General features: G+C 43.7%; 1 protein-coding gene across 1 annotated transcript in view; it reads left to right on the top strand.

Moving 5' to 3' along the window:
• Positions 1-21,154, top strand: part of MAGI2 (membrane associated guanylate kinase, WW and PDZ domain containing 2) — a 555,911-nt gene that overhangs the window by 423,298 nt on the left and 111,459 nt on the right. Inside the window, exons 14-15 of the mRNA XM_035723209.1 lie at positions 4,550-4,742; positions 11,554-11,802. Coding sequence (XP_035579102.1) covers positions 4,550-4,742; positions 11,554-11,802 — 442 coding nt within the window. The remainder of the gene's footprint in view (positions 1-4,549; positions 4,743-11,553; positions 11,803-21,154) is intronic.

Here is a 21,154-nt window from a genome sequence, read left to right as displayed (position 1 = left end):
AGGGCCAGCTCATGCTTTTACAAGCCCTAAGCATATTATCAGGTTCCTTCCCTTATATGATAAGGACAAACAAGAGATTAAACTATGAAATAAACGTAAAAGAAATAAAGTTCCAATTCTTCCCATGGTGCTTACTTCAGTACAGTCTTTGAAATATGAAATTCTTACGTTGCTGGAACCCCTCTCCCCCATAGGCTCACGCTTTGTCGCTTTGGAGGTAAACTAGAACCACATTCAGGAAATACTGTCTTCACCAGTTTCTCCCTCCTCCCCCAGGGGTAGGAGGGACTGCATGACTGTTCACAGGGAAAGCACGGTCTCAGGCAGCTCAAGAAGGGAGGGGTCTGGCTGATACTTGCCTGGCACTGAAGCAGTAAAATTGTTGCCCAGACGGAACACATATTACTCAAAATGAAGTTCCGGTGTGTGAATGCGGCCTCTGGACAGTTTTGCGCCTGGTCAGTGCACACACTCCCAGGTTCCCAACCCTTCTGAACATTGACTTTGACTCCGGAGTCCTTTCTCCCTTGCAGTGGGCAGGCATCCGGTATCTATGATAAGCCTCCTCAGATTACGTGGATTGTTGGTTATCCCCGTTGTGTTTATTTAGATTTATTCTGGTTTATTCTTTCATTTGAATGATTTAAGACACACGCGGGCTGCAAGTTACAATTTTGACCCTTAGGCCATTTAAGTAGAAGGCTAGATCTTCCTAAAGCAAGCAAAGGCAGAGAGTAATGCCTTGAAGACCAGAATGTTGCACCTCAGAAAGACCATGTTCAGAAAGAGAGTCTACTGTAAAGATTTCCCATAAGCCTTTCCTTCCTGCTTTCCTCCATTGTGAGCCCAGAGATAATATATAAACAAAATGTGCTGGCCTCATTTAATTGCTGATGTGCTACAAAGGGAGAGGCGCATGAGGTGACTTGGTCCCCAACCACAGGAGGCCTCATAAATTACATCAAACAGGTTTCTGCCTCCATATACACAAAATGGTACTGACATCTCAGGGTGCACATTAAACACGACAACATAGCTTTTGGCAAATAATGAACAGCAGGACTCCAACTCCAACAAAGTATATGGGCATTTTTCCTGCAAGAGGAAATACTTTCCACAGTTAAATAACAATAGAAATAGAAAGAAATGAAAAATTGCCAGAAAGGAACAAAAATGGGATATCCAACTGTGAGCCGAAAAGAGATGGGAAGGCATCAAGGTGGAAAGATTTAGAAAACGCTGCAATGGAGAAAAACTGTTCATAGAAAGAAGAGGTAATGATAGACAGACTCCTTGGCCAGAGAGTCTGTGCACACTTGCAGAGAAGTTTCAGAAGGCAGGAGCCTGAAATGGGCTTGCCACATTGTCAGGTTTGCAGCTCAGACCTACCGGGGTTGGATTTGCATTAGGTAGAGCAGGAAAGGATTAAAGGAGTTAAAAGGACTGCACGTATGATTTTGCTTTTGTCTGTTTCTTACTTGTTTTCGTTTTCCTTTCTTTGTGTTAGCTTTTCCCCCGGGCTGACAAGGGTACCAGCCGCTTGAATGCGAATTGCTATTATTTCATATCAAATACTCCGTTTTGTTCCATGCCCTCCCAGCCTGTAAGATAGAGTTGTGGAGTTGTGATTCTTTTGTTTTTTAGAGAAGGCAGTTGAAAAGCTAAGGCCGTGGATCGGTTGTTCATGGGGCCAGGGGGCAGTCTTTTTAGAGCTATTTTGCCACAAAGTTCTTCCTTCAGGGCCAAAGCAGTAAGGACAAGATACGGAACTCCTCCAAGAGCAGTGAGAAAACTGATGAGTGGGTCTACACAGGCTGAAGGATCCAGTGAGGCTAGAAGGAGGGGTGTGTGGAGTGAGGACAGGGTTCCCACCACATCGGCCACGTGACTGACACCCACCCACCACCCCGCCTTGCTCCCTTTTCTCCGTGGTGCATGCCTGCTAGCATACAACAGAACTTATTACACTTATTATTGTCTGACCACTAGATTAGGAGTTCTATAAGGGCAGGGGTCTGTCTTTATTGTTCACAGATGAATTCCTAACACCCAAAAGTGCCTGTGGGTTCAATTAATATTTGCTAAATAAATTAATTAATTAGTACTCGTATCCCAGCAATGCGGCAGAAAAGCAGATATTTTACTAGGATTTTCCTTTTAACGGGTGATACTAGTTTAGGTGATACTAAAACTGGTATCACCTAGTAACAAAGAAGATAACTTCAAGGGCATCTGTATATCTTTGCTGTCTGCTTACAGCAAGGGAGGAATGGGAATTTTCCAATGTGAAATTTGGGGCCGGGGGTGGGGGGTTGGTGGGGTGTTTTTTTTTTCCCCCTAAGTGAAATTTTGTTTTTACTATTTTTGTAGAGGGCCTAATTGGAGCCATAGCTTTCTCAGATGTGACCTATATTTTGGTTCACTTTTCTCAGTGAGAGTCAGAACTATAGCTTCAAGTTGATAATTAACCAGCCAAGAAGCTCACGCGCCATTTTCTTCTCTGTAACTAGCTGTAAACTCTCTCACTAAAGCACATAGGAAATCTAAAGGTTGAAGCATTTGGGGGGACTAACCCAGCTAAATACAGCTTTTCACGGGGCCGTGGAGAAACATAAACATTCATTTTAACTGGCTTTCTCACAAAGCACTTAGCAAATCTTTGAAGGGCTCCTTAGCGGGTTCAGTCTTTTGAAGAATAGACTGGAACATCTTTAGAAAGAAACTCTTAAATTCAGGTTGACATGACAGTAAGAGAAAGGGAGAATGTCAGAAGCAAGCATGCCCAGCTGCTGGCCTGTAGGAAATGGGTGAGGAATGTTGCAGGGAAAGAACCTCACCGTACCCTGAGATTTTCCTTGTGATGGCAATAATGAATCCCTCCTCAGAGTACCAAAATTCAGTGTGGAAGCAAATCTATCCCCAGCCCAGCCCCAGGAATAGGGAAAAAGTAGCTGTAGTCATAGAGAATTGTCATTCCTATGGAGAAAGACAGCTGTTCAGTGGACCAAGGCTAGGAAGTCTTCGGGAAAAGAGAATACTCTTCAGCCTCTGATTTTGCGTATACCCAAGACGTCCTAGGCATTCACGTCAGGTTGCCCTGTTGACAGACCACACCAAGCAGTGTGACCACGTAAGAATCAGTCTGTTGTCACGCCTGAGATACACAAGCCTGCCGTCACGATGGGGCAGCTCTGCAGAAAAGCTGGGATCCACAGATCCAGGGTTTGAAAGAAATCATTGTGCCTGAAAGAAAGCCATCTGTGAGCAAGGGATCCTTTTATAAAGACTTAGAACTTAGACAATAGCTTCTGTAATATGATCAGGCTAAGGGGTTACAACTGCCTTCGGATGCTGTATGGCTAAGCCATTTGTCAAAAGAAATAGGATATCCATTGTCCATGTGTTGGAAAAATCGTAGGTTAAACGGTGAAACTAAAATATTTAGTGCTATTGTTTTTTCTCCGAGAAGGAAAAAAAAAAAAAAGGCCTCGTTAATGGACACTAACCTGAGTGTTTCTAGTGGGAAGTGGGAAATCTTATATTATGTCTTTCGTGACAGTCCCTGGCTCAGGGTAATTCCCATGCAGACATTTCCCAGATATGTTCCTCCTCATTTCTTGGTGTGAGAGTCACCTAAACAGCAGAAGCATTTCAGGGGACAGGCAAAACTGGGAATGTCCTTTACACAGAGGACAGTGCTCCAAGGAACTATTCAAAGGAATAGAGCAAAAATCGGGAGGAGGTCTGACTGAAACTTTTTTTAAGTCACCTGGCCAGAAAAGCCAACTGTGAGTTTTACTTTGTTTTATTTTATTTTCTCCTTACCTCCAGCCTTGCAAAGCAAAGCAAAAAAAAAAAAAAAAATTGAACCGTTATCAGTTTCATAATATGCAGCAGCTAGTTTGCCCTGCCCTTTTTTGAGCACTCAGTATGTGCCATGAGCAAAGTTAAATCCTTTACATGCATTATTTCATTCAGTCCTCCCAAAAAGTCCATAAAGCAGCTCCCACTACTTTATTTCCTCATTTTGCCGATGAAGAAACTGAGGTTCTCAGAGGCTAAGACTTGCCCAAGGCCACACAAACAAGAAGTGGAGCCAGGATTCAATCCCCAATTCGTTACATGCACAGTGGCCAATAACATCAGAATACTTGGGGTTAGAATTTTCCTTAAGGGTGATAACTGGTGCACCAGGAAGCAAGTGTCCCCCAGACCTCGTGGCCATCAGCAGCGAGTTCAAAACATTTACTTATTTGAAAGGAGTTAACAACCTGGAAGAGTGGGAAAGGCCCCTCATTTTTCATTTTTCAAGTACATGCTCAGGTTTGGAGTCAGGGGCAGAATGTGGGAATAAAATCTTCCACCAAGTTGTACATACATATAAAGAAATTATATGTATATATGATATTATGGTCTATAATTATATTTATATATAAGGAAGTTATATATAAATATTATTATCCATGATTATATTTACATAAAGAAATTATATATGTGTGGGGGGAAAAAGTTGAAATGTAAATATCCTTTCCTTCTCACGCTTCTTTAGATTTTGATTGGCGCTGTCATTGCCATGGGTTCAGCCGACAGAGACGGCCGCCTGCACCCAGGAGACGAGCTCGTCTATGTCGACGGGATTCCAGTGGCTGGCAAGACCCACCGCTATGTCATCGACCTGATGCACCATGCAGCCCGAAATGGGCAGGTCAACCTCACTGTGAGAAGGAAGATGCTCTGTGGAGGTGTGTGGCTCAAGCCAGCAGGGAGGCTTGGGGGTCAGGTGGTGAAATGCTTTTGTGGGACATGGTAAGGACACTTGAAACAAAATTTTAAATCAATTTCTATATTAAACAAGGACAAAAGTCAGCCTAGATCTTCCACATGTAACCATGATTGTGAAAATGCAGATTTTCACCCCACTATAATTCCAAGTAGTCTCTCAGCCCTACATTTTCAGGGCAGTCATTAAAAATTTCTAGCAGAGCCTGGGGCTAATTTAAGATGTGTATGCTCTTTGCTCTTTGGTGGATGCTGGTTATAAGAGGAACATTACGGTTGCGGAGAATATAGCTTTGGAAAATGTTCCTCATTGTGTTTACAAACCAAGAACCACAGCATTTCGATACCATCATAAGGCAACTAAGATGGAAAATTCGCCTCCATTGTGGAGCCTGATAAAAGGTGACAATAAAACCATTACAAAAATACAGCTCTACGTCACTCTGAGAAAACACAATTCATTTAACTCCAAACTTATGAAACCGGTAAATTAAAAGTAATTATGCCCTTTACAGCTATTCCCTAGCATCATAAAAGAATCCACCAAAGACTTCACTTTTAAAAAGTCTGTCTTCACAGTCATAATACGATTCCACCATCTCATTCCCCCCCCAAAAGGTTTATATTTTTATGAATATGTCTGTTACAAAACTCAACTATTTTTCATAATCTAAGCACTCAGTAACGTTGGCAGTAGGGTCCCAAACTGCCTGCACTTCGCCCTGCGAATTACAGGAGGAAAGCACCAATGATGTTCTGTCACCTGCCGCCCTTGTGGCCACTGGCCTCTCTGCTCAGCCCCCTGGCTCTCCTCAGACAGATTAGGAAGGACCTCGGCGGCAGGAGCTCCCTCGTGTTACAGATAAGGAAACCAAGGCCCAGAGGTTGGCTAGCTTGCCCAGGAGTCTGCAGTGAGTCAGTGACAATGCAGAGGCTCTTGGCTTCAGCCAGTGCTTCTTGCTTTATCCCACCTTCGGGCCTCCTCCCAGGGAATTCAAAGACGTGAGACCAACCGTTAGCAAACGTCACTCCCTAACCTAAGTAGTCTTCCATATGTGTTATTATTATAATGCATCTGAATCAAAAAAGAGGGGGGTGGGGGGTGCCACTGGCTAATCACAGGCTGTGAATGACTAGGGAAGATAAGGCTTATTAATCGAACTAAAAACTGTTTTCTATTCAAGTCTTCTAGAAACTAGACTTTGATCAAGGGCAATCATTTAAAAGGGCAAGTCAGAAGAATTGTCAGCCCTCACCAGGAGAGACTGCTATATATCCTGTGCCATTCATCTTCAGAAATTCATGGCATACCACTTGACCCAAAGAAGTAAAACACCTTGAATTATGCCTTATCCTTGGGCAAGATGCCAGGAGGAAGATAGTGTTTACTTGGTAACATTTAACTGTCTCTCTCCCTAAGAGTGATTTTTAATAAAAAGTTTGCTGTGCTATATGTTCTGTAACCCAAAGATAAATTAAAAAGATACCTGATTTACAAGGAAATATACTGCAAGGTGCAAAACCAATGCACCAACATAATTTCATGCTCCCTTTGCTACCAGCTGATTATTGCAAATTAAATTTTGTTTTAATCAACCCAAGCTATTGGAGTGTATGCCAAATGCTACAAAAATGTATTCTTGCAATTTGTGGATCATGTGACTTTCGTGAAGATGCTCTTTGCTGCAGTTCTTACCAACTTTACTCATTTAGGCTTTCAAGTGCATTTCAAGTGCATTTAATTTTTGAAAATGTTCAGCTGCAGACCGCTTGTTCACACTAGGAGAGTTTCCAAGTTAATTCAGCTCACTCTTCCTTGAAAGCTTCATCAGTATTGCAAATGATTAAATTCAGGAAAGGATACTTTGGTAGTAAAGTAAATGCCTAGAAATAGGATGGAACAGATTTTTTAAAAGCATAGGAAGGCAGCCTTTCTTCATAGCTGCTGTTCCTCCAGCAGCGAGAAAGGACAGCCACAAATGGATGTGACAGTGAAGATGCCTTTTCAAGGGCTGTTACCATTATTATTGTGCTTTCCCAAGCAAAGGCGGTGGGAGGTGCGAGCCTGGCTTACAGTGAGATGGTTCAAAGCTGAAGGAAGCAAGCGATCAGCTTGTGAGAGACAGAAGATGCGTGGGAAGAGGGACAGAGTTGCCGCCTTCTCGAACAAAGGAGCGGTATCAGGAGCTGGGAAGAAGGGGGTCAGAGAGGTTAAAGCCTTCAGCCTCATGCTTGCCTCGGCTTGTACAAATGTCCTGTCTCTCCTCAGAAGGCACCAGGCACTGGCTTCCAAGTTAACGCTCAAGAGAAAACTACTAAATCTATTAGGAGGGATACCGCCTGGTTAGTTACATTGGGCAAAAATTAAAGTAACGCAAAAGCCTTCTATAAATATTAAAATATTTTAAAGTGTACACATTAAAGACAGAAAGGCAAAGTTTTCAGTGAGGCAAGGACAAGGTAGATCCTCAAAAAGGAGAAACTGTGAAGTAAAGGAAGGAAACATCCAATAATGCATCCAATTTGATTTACCAGATAAGTACAGCACAGATCTTACACTTTAAACTAGTTGTTAGGCGCGCCTGGGTGGCTTAGTTAGTTAACCGGCTGCCTTCATGATCCTGGGGTCCTGGGATCGAGCTCCATGTCGGGCTCCCTGATCAGCGGGGAGTCTGCTTCTCCCTCTCCCTCTGCCTCTCTCCCCACTCTTGCTTTCTCTCTCTCACACTCACTCTCTCTCTCAAATAAATAAATAAATAATCTTTTAAAAAAATTAAAAAATCAACTAGTTTTGAGAGATGTCTTATCCATACCACCAGCTCCAGTGTTTAGCTATTTTCACCCCAAGGATGGTAGAAGAGTGGCTTTAATTATAACACTGAAGTATAAATATTTATATGTTTAGTAGCTCAGCTTTGAGACGTTCAACCTAATGACACATTATTTTGAATACACACTATTCGTCTGAGAGAAGGGTGTCTCTGAGGAATTTCCTAATGTGTCAATCTAGAATTGATGTGAAAGAACATTTTATGACTTAATCAAAACACGTTAGAGTCTGTCCTAAAGCTATTCATCAGTACTTTTCTCTCACATCTAAGGGAAAGTCTGACTCTTGGCTTAGTGCCAAGAAAGAGAGGTTTTCTTGTCAGCTGGCTGAAAAGTTTAGCCATTGTTTAGGGTGCCAGTGGATTCCCTGGTCCTGGTTACTACACTTTTCGTCAATTCTAAACATGTTCCCTTCTTCTTTGTCTGTGAGCATGTCACCCATTTAAATAAGTTGTCTGCTTTGAGGAGTCTAGACCAGGAATGCACACACTCAAATGCCTTGCAGGCAGGCCAGCCTCTGGCTTTGGTGGGGCCACAGCCTGTGGGCTGCCCCCTGCGCCATCAGGTCCCGTGAGGATGCACATTGCATGTGGACACTCCAGCCTGGGCCAGCATGCCCCATAGCCTAAGCCACGCTTCGAGACAAGACATCTCCAGTGCTATCATGCTTCTAGGGTACAGCCTTGAGAAGGGGCCCACGAATACCCTGGAAGCAGGCAGGCTGTGTTTGCTACAGAACCCTGGAGTCCTGGTAGCCAGCATGTGATCTGGAAGGGAAGCAAAGGCTCTGGTTGAACAAGTCCCTTTGGCCCTGCCATCCTCCTCGCTCTACCGGGAGACGAGTAAGTCAGGAATTTGCAGGCGACACTGGGGGTGGTTGGCACCGTGTTGGCTTGCAAACTCAAACTCAGTAAGGGGAGTAGCCACTGCCCAGCTCTGGCTAAGAACTGCGAGGTATTTCAAGAGAAATTGGAAATCCACATTTCTGTAAAATCTCCCTTTTTAAAAACATTGGCAATCAGTTTTAACAATTATTAGACAAAGTATAGCCCAGCACTGGACACAAATCACAGATGGGTCTGCAGGCCAGGAGCAGCCCCCGGCCAGTGGCGCACTGTTCTTGTGGAAACCAACTCACCTGGATGGCATCGCCAACAACGCTTGCCTTCCCAAACAGAGACCTCTGCCAGCCAGCTCAGGGATGGCTTCCAGTCTGACTGGTGAGGACAAAACAGAAGCTCAACCTAAAAATGAATTATTTGGCTTAAGTAGATACTAATGGCCCGAATTCTATACACCCATTTGTGTGAGAGCCAGAAGGATGGGTCAGGGATGCTGGAAGGTAGTGAATTAAAAAACAACAACAACAAAAAAAAAAAAAAAAAAAAAAAAAACATGGTATTTAGTCACTTTGTGACATTCACTGTATTCTTCTAAAACAACGCTGTTCGCACACTACCCCAGAAAGGGTCGTTGGCAAGAAGACAGTCACATTTGGATCTAGAGCCCGCTGAGTAGAAAAATAACTGCGGAATCAATTCTATCCCTCAAAATGGCCCATTGGAAATCTTAACTCCCTGGTATCAAATGTGCTCATGTTGTTAAAGATGAAGAACTTTGTTCTAGAGGTTGAAAGACAAGTCCAAAAGCAATAGAACGGTATTCTGTTAATGTTTTGGACTCTTCCCCTTCCTCAGGGACCATTCACGTTGATTAGTCGATGTCGTTCTTTCTCCCTCTAGAACCCGTGGCAGAGCCCCTCCCAGCCACTTGCTGCAGAGACAGATCATTTTCCTTTGTTGCTGCTTTAGTGACAGGCACAACACTCAACCCCCTAAAATATGACAGCCAGAAAATGAGATCTCTCTTGTCACTGCCTATGACATTTAGTTACCGATTTGGTCCAATAACTCGGGGAGATTTTCAGTTTAATGTTGTGCAGCCTAATAATTCTTTGTTTTTCTTCCTCCTGACTATCCCTAATCACTTTATTTCCAACTTGCGCAAGGACTGATAAAGGACACGTGCTTCACCAAGACAGTAACAGCTTGTCTTTGGATGATATTTTCTCGTGGGGAGGGTACATTGTACAGGCAGTTCTAAATTCTGGTAGGAAAGAGGGAAAGGCTTTGACATTGGCATTTTGTTCTTCTCTCACCTCGGTACAGTTCTTACAAATGAAAAGCATCCATTTGTTTTCTTTAATTAAAACCTGATTAATTAAATCTTACAGAAAAATTCTAATTTATCAAATGATAATAAGCAGCAGCCTGGGTCTTATTCTGCTATTACAAACAAGAAATGAATACATTTTTGTAAGATGATTTTTTTAATCTGAGTATGTGAATAAATGCAGCTCCTTTTTCTTTACATATCAGTAGAACAACAACAAAAAAAAATCTCTTGTAGTCTGTGTTCTTTCTCCCCGATTTTTTAAATGATTTTTGATTTTTGAAATTTGATTTTTCATTTCAGAATGGAATTGCCACTTAATCAAGTTAAGAGCCTTCACTGGAACTTTTGCTAATTATTTTTAACTTGCCTTGTGAGACCCCTACCAGAGCTCTAAATAGGAGACTATATCTAGAGACCCAAAAAGGAATCATTAATTGTGGTTACTTTCCTTCTTACTATTTCTCTGTTCCATAAACATCTTTTGAGCACCCTAATCAAATTGTAAGATGAGATGAAACTGTCTTATTTCTAATTACAGTATTCTGGGTGCCCGCTTCAGTTCTCTTAATCAGAATACCAAAACCTAGGTATTAAATTAAAATGACAAAATTCTTTCTCAATGACAGATGAACTTTCATTTTTTAAAAAGCAGCTTCTCTTGGCTGCCAACTTTCTATCACTTCTCCCTGTAAATAAGCTTGTTTTCTCATGGAAGTATGGGTTTGGTTTATCTGGCTGATAATGTTCTGTAATAATGTAGAATATAAATGAGCAATGCCACCCACACCTCTCTCAGAAATTCAAAATGCATCGTCCCTTGGCCTGACATTACTGCTAGATTTAATCCTAGAGTGAGTGAATAAAGGAAAGATCCTTTAAGAAAGATGTTTTCCACCTACACGGAGTGAATTATCACTTCTAGGCTAACAGAATATCACAAAATTAAATAAAACCGTGTTTCTTTAGTAAAACTATGATAAGTCTCTTTACATGGACATCCTGGGCTGTTACCCCTCCAGCAGCATTGCTCAATGGTGCCCTAGAAAGAAACCTCACTGGGCTTCTCTCTCCTGTGCCCAGTCTTCCTAAATCTACTGAATACACTTTCCACACATGGACCCTGAAGATGCACAGTTTTTACAAGTTCTTTAAGTAATTCTTGTGCACAATGCAGTTTAAGATACTGTCCACCTGTTTTGTAATCTTTGATCAGTTATAATTATGCAGCTAAGACGCTCAATATCTAGGGGCTCCTGGGTGGCTCAGTCGGTTCAGCATTTGACTCTTGGTTTTGGTTCAGGTGGTGATTTAAGGGTCAGATCGTGAGATTGAGCCCCGTGTGCGGCTCCCTGCTCAGTGGGGAGTCTGCTTCCCCTCTCCCTCTCCCTCGGCCCCTCCCCACCTCCCCCCCCTCAAATGAATAAATATATCTGAAAAAAAAAGCTCATTATCTAAAACCAGGCATTTTCCTGGGCAGGGGGTAGGGGTGGGGATTGCAGATTTAACAAGAGGAAGCTACAAACTAGTAGCAGCACAGAGGAAGTTGATGAGGGGTTAGCTGTGTTTGCTGTGAAGAATGGAATGGGGCTTGGACCTGGGTGCTCCCTAGCTAGGTTTGTAGCCCTCCAAACGCTCTGTGCTCGTGGGGACTAGAAGCCAGTCAGCCAGTCTTATAACAATGCCAATGTCTAGAACTGCACCCAGTACACAGAGGGACTCATCAAGACCCTTGTTAAATAACCGAGTGCCCGGGAACGCTGTGTATTGCAGGGGAGCCCTGCCCAGAGAACGGGAGGAGTCCAGGCTCCGTGTCAACCCACCACAGCTCCCCGCGCAGTGACTACGCCACCTACACCAACAGCAACCACGCTGCCCCCAGTAGCAATGCCTCTCCACCTGAAGGCTTCGCCTCCCACAGCCTGCAGACCAGCGATGTGGTCATTCACCGCAAAGAGAACGAAGGCTTCGGCTTTGTCATCATCAGCTCCCTGAACAGACCTGAGTCTGGATCCACTATCAGTAAGTGATGGCTGCGCTTGCCTTTCAATAAGAGGTCTTGTGCTCATTTTGTCCTGGTGGTGGGGATACTGGACATGCAGATTGGAGGACTGTTGTAGGCATCTTGGGGAGCCAGAAGCTTGTGGGCTGTGGGCACAAATAAGACATCCTCAACATAGGATTAGCCAAACGTTACTGAACCTTTCGCTCAGGAAGAATGCAAGATCACATCTAATGTACCCCTGACCCCACAGCCCCCATAAAAGCTCTTTGTTCCTATTTCAGTGGGAAGGAAATAAAACTGAGTAGTGTGAGAGTGTTGGTGTGAGGGGAGAGGAGCCCCTTCCTGCTTGATAGGATGAAACCAGATATGCAAAATATCTGGGAGGAAAGCAGTCCAGGAAGGAGCTCAGCGTTCAAGAACTCTACAGAAGCCCAGTGTGGCTATGGTAGACGGGACATGAGAGAGCGGCCTGAGACTAAGACAGAGGACTAGGCAGGAGCCAGGCTGCACAGGGCTTCACATGCCCATGGGAAGAAGTCTGGACTATAGTCTAAGTCCATGGGAACCACAGAGGGGGTTAGGCAATGGACAGAAATCCGACTCACATTTTTTAAGTCTGCTCTTGTACAAAATGAAATCAGGGGGAAGAGAGCAAGAGTGGAAGCATGAGACAGAATCAGGAGGTCATGAAAACAGCCCTATGGGTGCAGAGATCCTGGAACCTTCTCCCAGGGTGATAGCAGTGGATGGGGGGATGTACAGGACGTCACCTAGGGCTCCTCCAAATCTGGGAGTCTGTACAACAGGTAACAGTCAGACGTTGTATTTCTCTTGCATTCGGTCATCTTGTAGACCCTCAGTCTTCCTTGGTGGTTTTCCTTTCAGCAACACTATTGCAGAAGTTACTTGGCTGCCAGCAGATGGTAGGACAGAAAAGGCAATAGGAAAACTTGCTCGTTTTTCATGTTGAAGTGATTTAGCCCAAAATATTACGGATAGAAAAACCAAAATAGAGAGCATCGAGACAAAAAAATAATTGAGTCATGTTGTGGTCCTAAAATTCTTATAAACTGTGGTTGTTTCCAGCACGTGGGGTAAGGGAGGGGTTGTCAAACAATACTCAAGAAGCCAAATCATTGAGAATGAATAAAAACTTGTATGATACAATTAATGTTCTCAAAACACCGCCAGGATTGAATGGAAAGAATGACCCTGTTTCGCTTTACGTTTGACAAACTCGAGTGAAAACTATAGAAGTGTTGAACCTCAGTGAGTGTGTGCAGAAACGAAAGTACATACATCTGAAAGTACAATTTCATTTCTCTTCTCCTGCATGATAAGATGAAGAAATAAATCCAATCTTTAAGCACAGAGTAAAAGCAGGATTCTGTCAGTATGATAGATTCACCAAAATTAAAAGGACATAAGACTAAAGATTTTCATAAATTATATAAACAGCCTTCCAATAATTTACACTTAGGGAAAATATTCACAGAAAGCTTTTGTAGCTATTCTACTCGGGCAAATTGTTTATTGGGGCAGGATACCTAAAGGACCAGAATAAAAATAAAAAGTAGACCACCACAAGGAAAGTGTTCAACATGTATTTAAGGTCTCAGATGTCTTTGAAGTGTGATTGCATTATTGCTAAATGCATAGAGAATTGTGTGTGTGTGTGTGTGTGCGTGCACGTGCGCATGCACGCACACACACATGCAGTTATCACATAGAGAAGCCACAGATGTTTTTCTATTGCAAATAAAATCCATGCATAGGTAGAGCTGGAAAACAACAGGTGCAAATGCTTACAATTAATGTGAATTTTTCTTCCTACCAAGTGACGTTAGACTGACCTCAAAAGAATAATTCTAGCCATTTTCTAAATGGTATTATTTTACATCACCCTGGAGAGTGGAAATATATTCATGATGTTTCCTGGCTTCTTTTTTCACATATTTATTTCTTTTCAATTTAAGGATTCAAAATGCATGTTGCCCCCATGTTCTGTGGGAAGAGCAGTTATTATAATGATGGCCTGTAGCGTTTACAATATATAATTTGCAGCATGCACCTAAAAGCTTTCTGGGCCTGATGCTGTTTCATACTTAACTTCTGTTATAATTTTGAGCTCTAAATTTTGAAGAGGAAGGCTAAGTACCTCATGAATGGTAAAGAGCCATCTTCATGTCACATATCCATCATCAGAATATCAAGCGTCCTTGATTCTCTGAGACCGGAGAGCGTGATACCATCAGGTACTCGGGAGTCACAGTCATTCCTGGGGCTTGAGTCATTTTTCTCTTCCTGTCTTACCTGAGCCCAAGGACCACGAACATGATCCTGGTTTTTCTCATGGCTACTGAGCCTTTTCGTTGGCGGGCAGAACGCTGTTACGCCTTTGAGAGGCGAACTGGCTAAAATCATACTGCCTGGCTTCATCATCTCCTACCTGTGTGACCTCGAGGAAGTTACATGACTCTTTGGGCCTCAGTTCCCTTGGCTGTAAAGACAAGATAATGTTACTGTCTACGTCGAGGGGTTGCTCGGAGGGTTAAATGAATGAGTATGTGGAAGTGCTCCAAACAGCTCTGGCTCAGAGAAGCACTAAGTATGTCACCGTTGCTGTCCAGACCAACATTATCTTTTCCATTCCATCAGCTGCTGCTTCTCAGATAGAGCAGAGCTCACACTGGCTGTGTCCTCTGTCAGGCATGAGTCAGAGCCCCCACTCTCCCAGAGCAGCAGATGAAGGGCCATCTCCCCATCCCACGTGCTGACCTTCTGGCAGCACAGTCTGTCCCACCCGCTGCCCTCATGCAGCCTGGGTCGGTGGTGAGGGGCTAGAGCAGTGGCAGACACACCAGTCCATCTAAGTGTGCGTGTCTTTGCTGAGGCTTCAGGCTAGAAGTCTCCCCAGAATTCACTAGCCAATAAACTAGAAAAATCACCAGAAACATCCAAATTCAGGCTCGAAGCTGTGACTTTTAGAATCCCCTACAAATAATATGTCTCCATGGACTGTATCAGAGAAGACAGGAGAGATGGAGAACCCAAGTATAAATTTCACGACCCTGAAGGTGAAAAAAAGAGTTACTTTCCAGAACTTCCTCAGTCCAGGAGAAAACTTTGCCAGGGATGCCAGATGTTCAACCAGTTGAGAACGTGGGAGGTGGGGTTCCTGGCTTATTTATTACCTGGCATTTAGTCCGGCTCATTACCAAGCCTCACATCTTTTTTCAAAATATTATTTCCCAAAAAATTAAGAAGAAATTTCCTTTATATTCGTTAATGTAATTAAGGAATACACTGCTTCCTTCCAAAGCCAGTGACCCAGGAGGCCAAATAATGCTTGGGAGCAGACAGAACTTAGAAGCCTCTGTCTGAGGAGCAGGAATATCCTTCCTGAATTAAAGTGGGAATAAGCAAGTTTCCTGAGCATTTTTGTCCCATTGTCCAAAATATTAAGTCTTTTTTTCAGACGTTAAAATTAGATCCAGGGTGGGGTGCCTGGGTGGCTCACTCCGTTAAGCATCCAACTCTTGATTTCAGCTCAGGTCATGATCTCAGGGTCCTGGGATCAAGCCCCACGTCAGGTTCTGCTCTCAGCATGAAATCTGCTTGTCCTTCTTCCTCTGCTCCTCCCCCGCTTGCTCTCTGTCTGTCTCAAATAAATAAATAAAATCTTTTAAAAAAAAATTAGACCCAAGGGAAAGCAAAGTTGTTTGCAGACCAGAGCCTAGGATAAAAGTAGCAGGCGACTGAATTTTAAATTCTTAAAAAGATTCTAACAAAGGTTTGTAGACAGAGATGTCTGTTGCCATATTATTGATAAAGAGAGAATACTGGAAACAACCTTAGAAGCTTCTCAAAAACTGGAAATTTGATATATTTGGGAAGTTCAAGGCATTTCCTGCCTTTGACGAAACTCTCTTGTCACGGAGGTCGGGGTACACAGGGTAGAGAAGACTCGGGTAACTTTCTGCCTCCGAGTAGAGCAGAAGCTTGTGCTACAAAGATGTCCTTGTGGCCACACACAGTGGGGTTGACCAGGTTGGTCTTTCAGCCACCACAGCTCAAGGCTGAGCCCTGACATCCAGGTTTTATTGCAGAGCTATAACCTGCCCTCGGGGGTGCTTGCTGCTGCCCCCACCCGCCCCAAATCCACTCTCCCCTGAGAGGTCCCCAGGAAGGGCTTTGGCACAAATGATGAAATAAAAGTAACCCTCAGTCTCCTGGTTTTCTATGATTTGTCAGGCAGGTTATGTTGGCATTTACGGGGTAGACATACATGGGCACTTAGACATCAGTGGCAGAGGCGGGCAGCTTGTGGAAGGAATCTGTAAACTGAGCTGCAGGCCCATCCCAAGCTGCAAGGGACGGCATGTTCAGGGACGGTGGCTGCAGCAACAATGGAAGCGGTCCCGCAGGGGCACCATCTTCCCTGACCTTCCTGCCCGCCTTCCTGTTGTCTTAACAGCCTGGACTCTGGTTTCTGTGGGGCGGGGGTGGGGCCTCAGGAACTACAGAATCAGGGGCTGAGCCTTTCTGGAGGAGGGTGAGTGTGAAGCGGGCACCAGATAGTGGGGTGCATGAGAAAGGAGGTGAGATGAACGGATGGAGACTGATAATAGGGGGAGGATTTGATGATCATTCTGGGGGTGTGGGGGTGCTCTTACCTGCCCCAAAGTGCCAGGTCATAGGCAGGCACTGTTATAAGCTAAGTGGCTAGTGAGGGCTGGGGCCCTCAGGGAACCCCCCTCCCCCAGCAGGCCAGCGTCCCCATCCTAGGAAGGAGCCCCTTCTCACACATCCGCCTGGCCATTGGCCTTACTTTGTACATCAGAAGGCTCTGCACACCATTCAAGCCACTCTTGGCTACAGAGGAGTCAAAATAAAAAGAAAAAAAAAGAAGATGCAAGCGTATCATCTGTCAGCACACTGCTAGCTCACAAACAGTCCTTCAGCTCCATGCTGGTGCTAAACCTCTCTGTTTCCGCGGGTGTGCTTTCTCTGACACAGCTTGGAATACAGACTTGGTCATTGTTAACTTTCCCTCAGGCCCACTGTAATCCAACATTCTAGAACGAGTTAGTTAGCTTCGGTAAAATGCCCTGATGACTTTTCTCAAAGTCTTTGATGACATCCATGGGCTCTGGAGTTTAAAAAGTTATTCTGGAAATTCAAAAGCTTAGCTAGCAGGCCTTTTTATGACGTTTTTAAGGCATAGTTTCCTAAAAAGAATGAAATAAAAGTGAGTAAGCCGTGAGGCAGTTTAGGATTTTTCCCACCAAAACTCACCCACTAGACCACGCAGCCACTGAATAGTCACTTGACCTTAGGGAAGGTACAAATTAAAACTGAAAGCCGACGAGGTTTCTTTGGTCTTGCCCTGATACAAGGAGATTAAGTTCCACGCTAAATGCATTGGACAGCATGCTAAAACTTCAGTTTATCCACCACCCGCTGTGTCCCTCGAACATGTCAAGGGTCATTCTGTGTACTTCTTCATCTAAAATATAAGGAAAGGTGGTCTTCACAGCCGCTTCTATCTCTAAATTATATGATACCATGAATCAGCATGGAAATAAGGTATTAGGTTCATTTTGTCTGTGTGTGCAAAGCCCAGGGTACATCTGAGGCCTGGATCATATTTTTCATTGGCTCAAGCTATCATTTTAACCTGTGTAACGTTCATTTTTTATTATGTTTTGAAGGTGGCTCTTCTGTTAAGAAATGATCTGAAGCAAGCACTTAAATACATAAATCCAGCTCCCCTTTTAAGGCAATTTAAGGCAGTGTTTCCCTCCCCTTTTCACTTGGCACACTTGTGAAACGATAACATTTGAGGAATGAGGCTACCGGAGATAAAAGGCAACCCCCCCCCCCCGGGGGCTCTACCCCACACCTCACCCTACCATCCTCAAGAGCATTCGCGGTCTTGGCACACCTGTGTCCTGGCACACTCCTTTTATTGCCTCATGGTTACAAAGTCCTGCTCTAAATGAAGTCTCTAAATATCAGTAACCAGTAAGTGCCTCATCTTGTATTTTATTGGTTTAGGTTTTAGCAGTGGATTTTCTTCACACCTCTATGCTGAGACTTGTTCATTGATCGCCTGAAAAGCACAGGTAATTGGTGCAACTGGTGCCGATGCTGGGAACTTGACCATCTCTAAATCATTAAAAACTTTGACCAATCAATGCTCCAGCCCCAAAAGTCACTGCTAGAAAGTTCCTTAAGTCATACCCATGCTGTTGGACATGGGAATTGGAAAATGAGTCTCATTCCTTTTTTTTTCTCGTTGGTTTGCAAAAGCAAGTCTCCTTTCAGAGTTCTGAACCACCTTTGTAACAAGTAACACCATATTCCCTTAATCCTTAAATGAACCTCTGCTTTGGATTCCTTCAATGACACCGTGCTTTCACTGTGAGCTTTATGCTGAGAGCGGCTCACTCCGGAGGCATAATGGTATCGCCCACACCATTTATGTGAGTGCTTTTGTAAGAGAAGTATAGGGCAGGTGCGGGACATCATATAAAATGCCAGTTTTCCTCCAAGTATCTGGCTTCTAAATATAACTCACGGGCCATAAGACAAGCAGATGTCTTCATAATCTTGTAGAAAATTTACATATACAAGAAAGATAAGATTGTGTTCATAGTCTGTACTGATGTACATATGCTTTAAGTCAAATCAGTCACATCACATTTATTAGTGAGATTTACTTCCCGCTGCAGGAGGTAGCTGGGGGCTAGGGTAGGAGTGGGGGTGCAGGTGCAAATGATGTGAAGTGTATCAACAAATATGCCACTTGCTATGGATAGTCCAATCCTCCTATAATGAGTCCTTGTTCGTAATACTCATGATAGAAATATTTACAGAGTAGGGGCGCCTGGGGACTTCAGTCGGTTAAGCATCTGACTACAGCTCAGGTCATGATCACAGGATCAGGTCATGATCGCAGGATCCTGGGATCATCAGATTCCCCACTCAGCGGGGAGTCTGTTCCTTCTGCCCCTCCCCCCCGCTGGTGCACGCATTCTCTCTCTCTCTCTCTCTCCCCGCCTCTCTCTCAGATAAATAAATGGAATTTTTTAAAAAAGAAATATCTACAGGGTAAAGTGCAAACACACTACTCTTATATCCAAGACCCTAGGTAACATGGACACAGCCACTTTTTACCAACAGCTCCTCACGATTCTGTGCCTTCAAGGCTGGGCTAGTTACTTACCCCTGAGAGACAACTTTTGCTTTCCTGTCCCAGGGCCCATGTTTTGCCTGCTGCCACTTGGAATGCCTCCTCTTCTCTAGTAATAAATGTTATCAAGCTCTCTCCTGGGCACCATGCTAAGAATATTACATCGTGTTTAATTTTCACAGTAACCCTATGAGGTAGAATACTGCCCAAATAGTAAACATCTCTTACAAGCAAAAAGCTCTTAATCTCTTACTAAGACTCTGCCTGACCCCTTACCCTTCTCCCTCAAGTGTTTCCTCCAATTCTTATATGGAGTTCTTGTCTGTAAACTCAACTGTTGACTGCTTCTTGACTTCCCTTCTATTATTATGTCTGTGATTACTCTCTATTATTGTCATTTCACTTTGCATGTGTTCATGGTTTGCTTCCCTTAAACAGATTATAAGCTCCTTAAGGGCAGAAAATAATGACATTTCTTTGAATCTCTTACAGTTACTGGTAGCATGAGGTTCAAGGATTTGTCCTGTAATTTATGTTGGAGGGATTGAATTGGTTCCTCCAATAATGATCCAGTACTGTCCTCATGAAAGTAAAAGGTGAATGTGCTCTGCTCTCACCTTCCCTGCGCCTAACCCTAGCTGTCCTGTCCCCCCAAGGCAGTGAGACATATCTCTGAGAATGGGCAGATCAGCAGAGGATCCTTTAGCTGGTGGAACTGTGTGCACGCTCGTCCTTGCCCAGCATGAGAAATTACACTCTAATAAAGTGGAACTGGAGCAATGCCCCAGAATACAGATTTCCCATCAGTTGTTCTCAGCCTGAGTAAATGATTCAACAGCCAGCTCAGAGCCTGGTGAAATCTTAGATGCAAGAGCCCTCTAAGAAATCAGGCTCAGGGGAGCCATCTCTGTGTCTCCGGGCAGCCCCTCTAGCCTCAAGCATCTGGGTTGCAAAGCCCTTGTCCTCTGAAGGGCCAGGCTATGGCCTCATTGTGCTCTCTGATTGACCTCATCCTGGCACTGGCTGTTCCTGGAATCGCCATCCATCTATGTGAACACCACCTCAGCGATAATTATATCGTCCTTAAACAGGAGGGTTTGGATGGCATCCCAAGCTCCTTGGAAAAAAGTCTTCCTTCACATTAGTTACTCATTTTCACAATCCTTATTAGCAAAACAACCCATTTCAGTTCCAAATGAACAACTTCTCAATCACATTACTTCTTTAGAGGATCATACCCAGCTAAAACCATGATGAATAGGACCTATTGATTAAATCCCATTTTCTCAATCCTGAGCATGACTAGTTTTGATCCCAAGTTAAAACCTGGCTGCCGAGGTCCTACAAGGAAGCAGACGAGCAAACACAAAAAGATTTTACGTCAAATTCTGAGTACTCGGATATCTGAACATTGAAGCATCTTTTAACTAAAATGGAAAGACGATCGTAAAGATTTCACTGGCTTAGCACTAACAAATGTAAAGAGCATTTAATTGTAAGAGTAAGTCCACAGAGAATGCCATCATTCTTATTTATTTTCAAGTAGAGGAGCAATGTAACCTATCAAAAAATCTGTGAGTGCTCACAGTGCATTTTTTTTTTAAATTCTAGACCATTTTTCTTATCGTTTGAATAGAGCTTATAAATCATAAGCTTTCCCCACTAGGGAATCATTTTTCAGGAGAGTTTTTATTGTTGTGTTCAAAGACTCTCCAAGGCAGCCCAGAAGGAGGATGTGTGGATGGCTTCTTACCCTCAGCTATTTGGTAGTCTTAAAAGCTGGCAAATGGGTGATCAGGAGCTGTTTCTTCTGGGCTTACATCCTGCAGCTTCTTGTTATTCACAAACTAGTATGGGGAGATTGCAACTACAAAGAGAGCCCATGGTGCCCGGGTGGCTCAGTCGTTAAGCGTCTGCCTTCGGCTCAGGTCATGATCCCAGGGTCCTGGGATCAAGTTCCACATCCGGAAACCTGCTTCTCCCTCTCCCACTCCCGCTGCTTGTGTTCCTGCTCTCACTATCTCTGTCTCTGTCAAATAAATAAATAAAATCTTAAAAAAAAAAAAAAAAGAGCCCAGACCTCAGGTACAGGATCACCCTCCACCAGTGCAAAATGCCCATCGCTCCCCACGGGGTTCAAATGAATTCCAAGCCTACAGGTCACTTTTGCA

This window comes from Zalophus californianus, chromosome 12 (assembly GCF_009762305.2).
Source record: "Zalophus californianus isolate mZalCal1 chromosome 12, mZalCal1.pri.v2, whole genome shotgun sequence".
Lineage (NCBI taxonomy): Eukaryota > Metazoa > Chordata > Mammalia > Carnivora > Otariidae > Zalophus > Zalophus californianus.
Note: the sequence above shows the minus strand (reverse complement) of the source record. Positions and strands in the feature narration are given on the sequence as shown.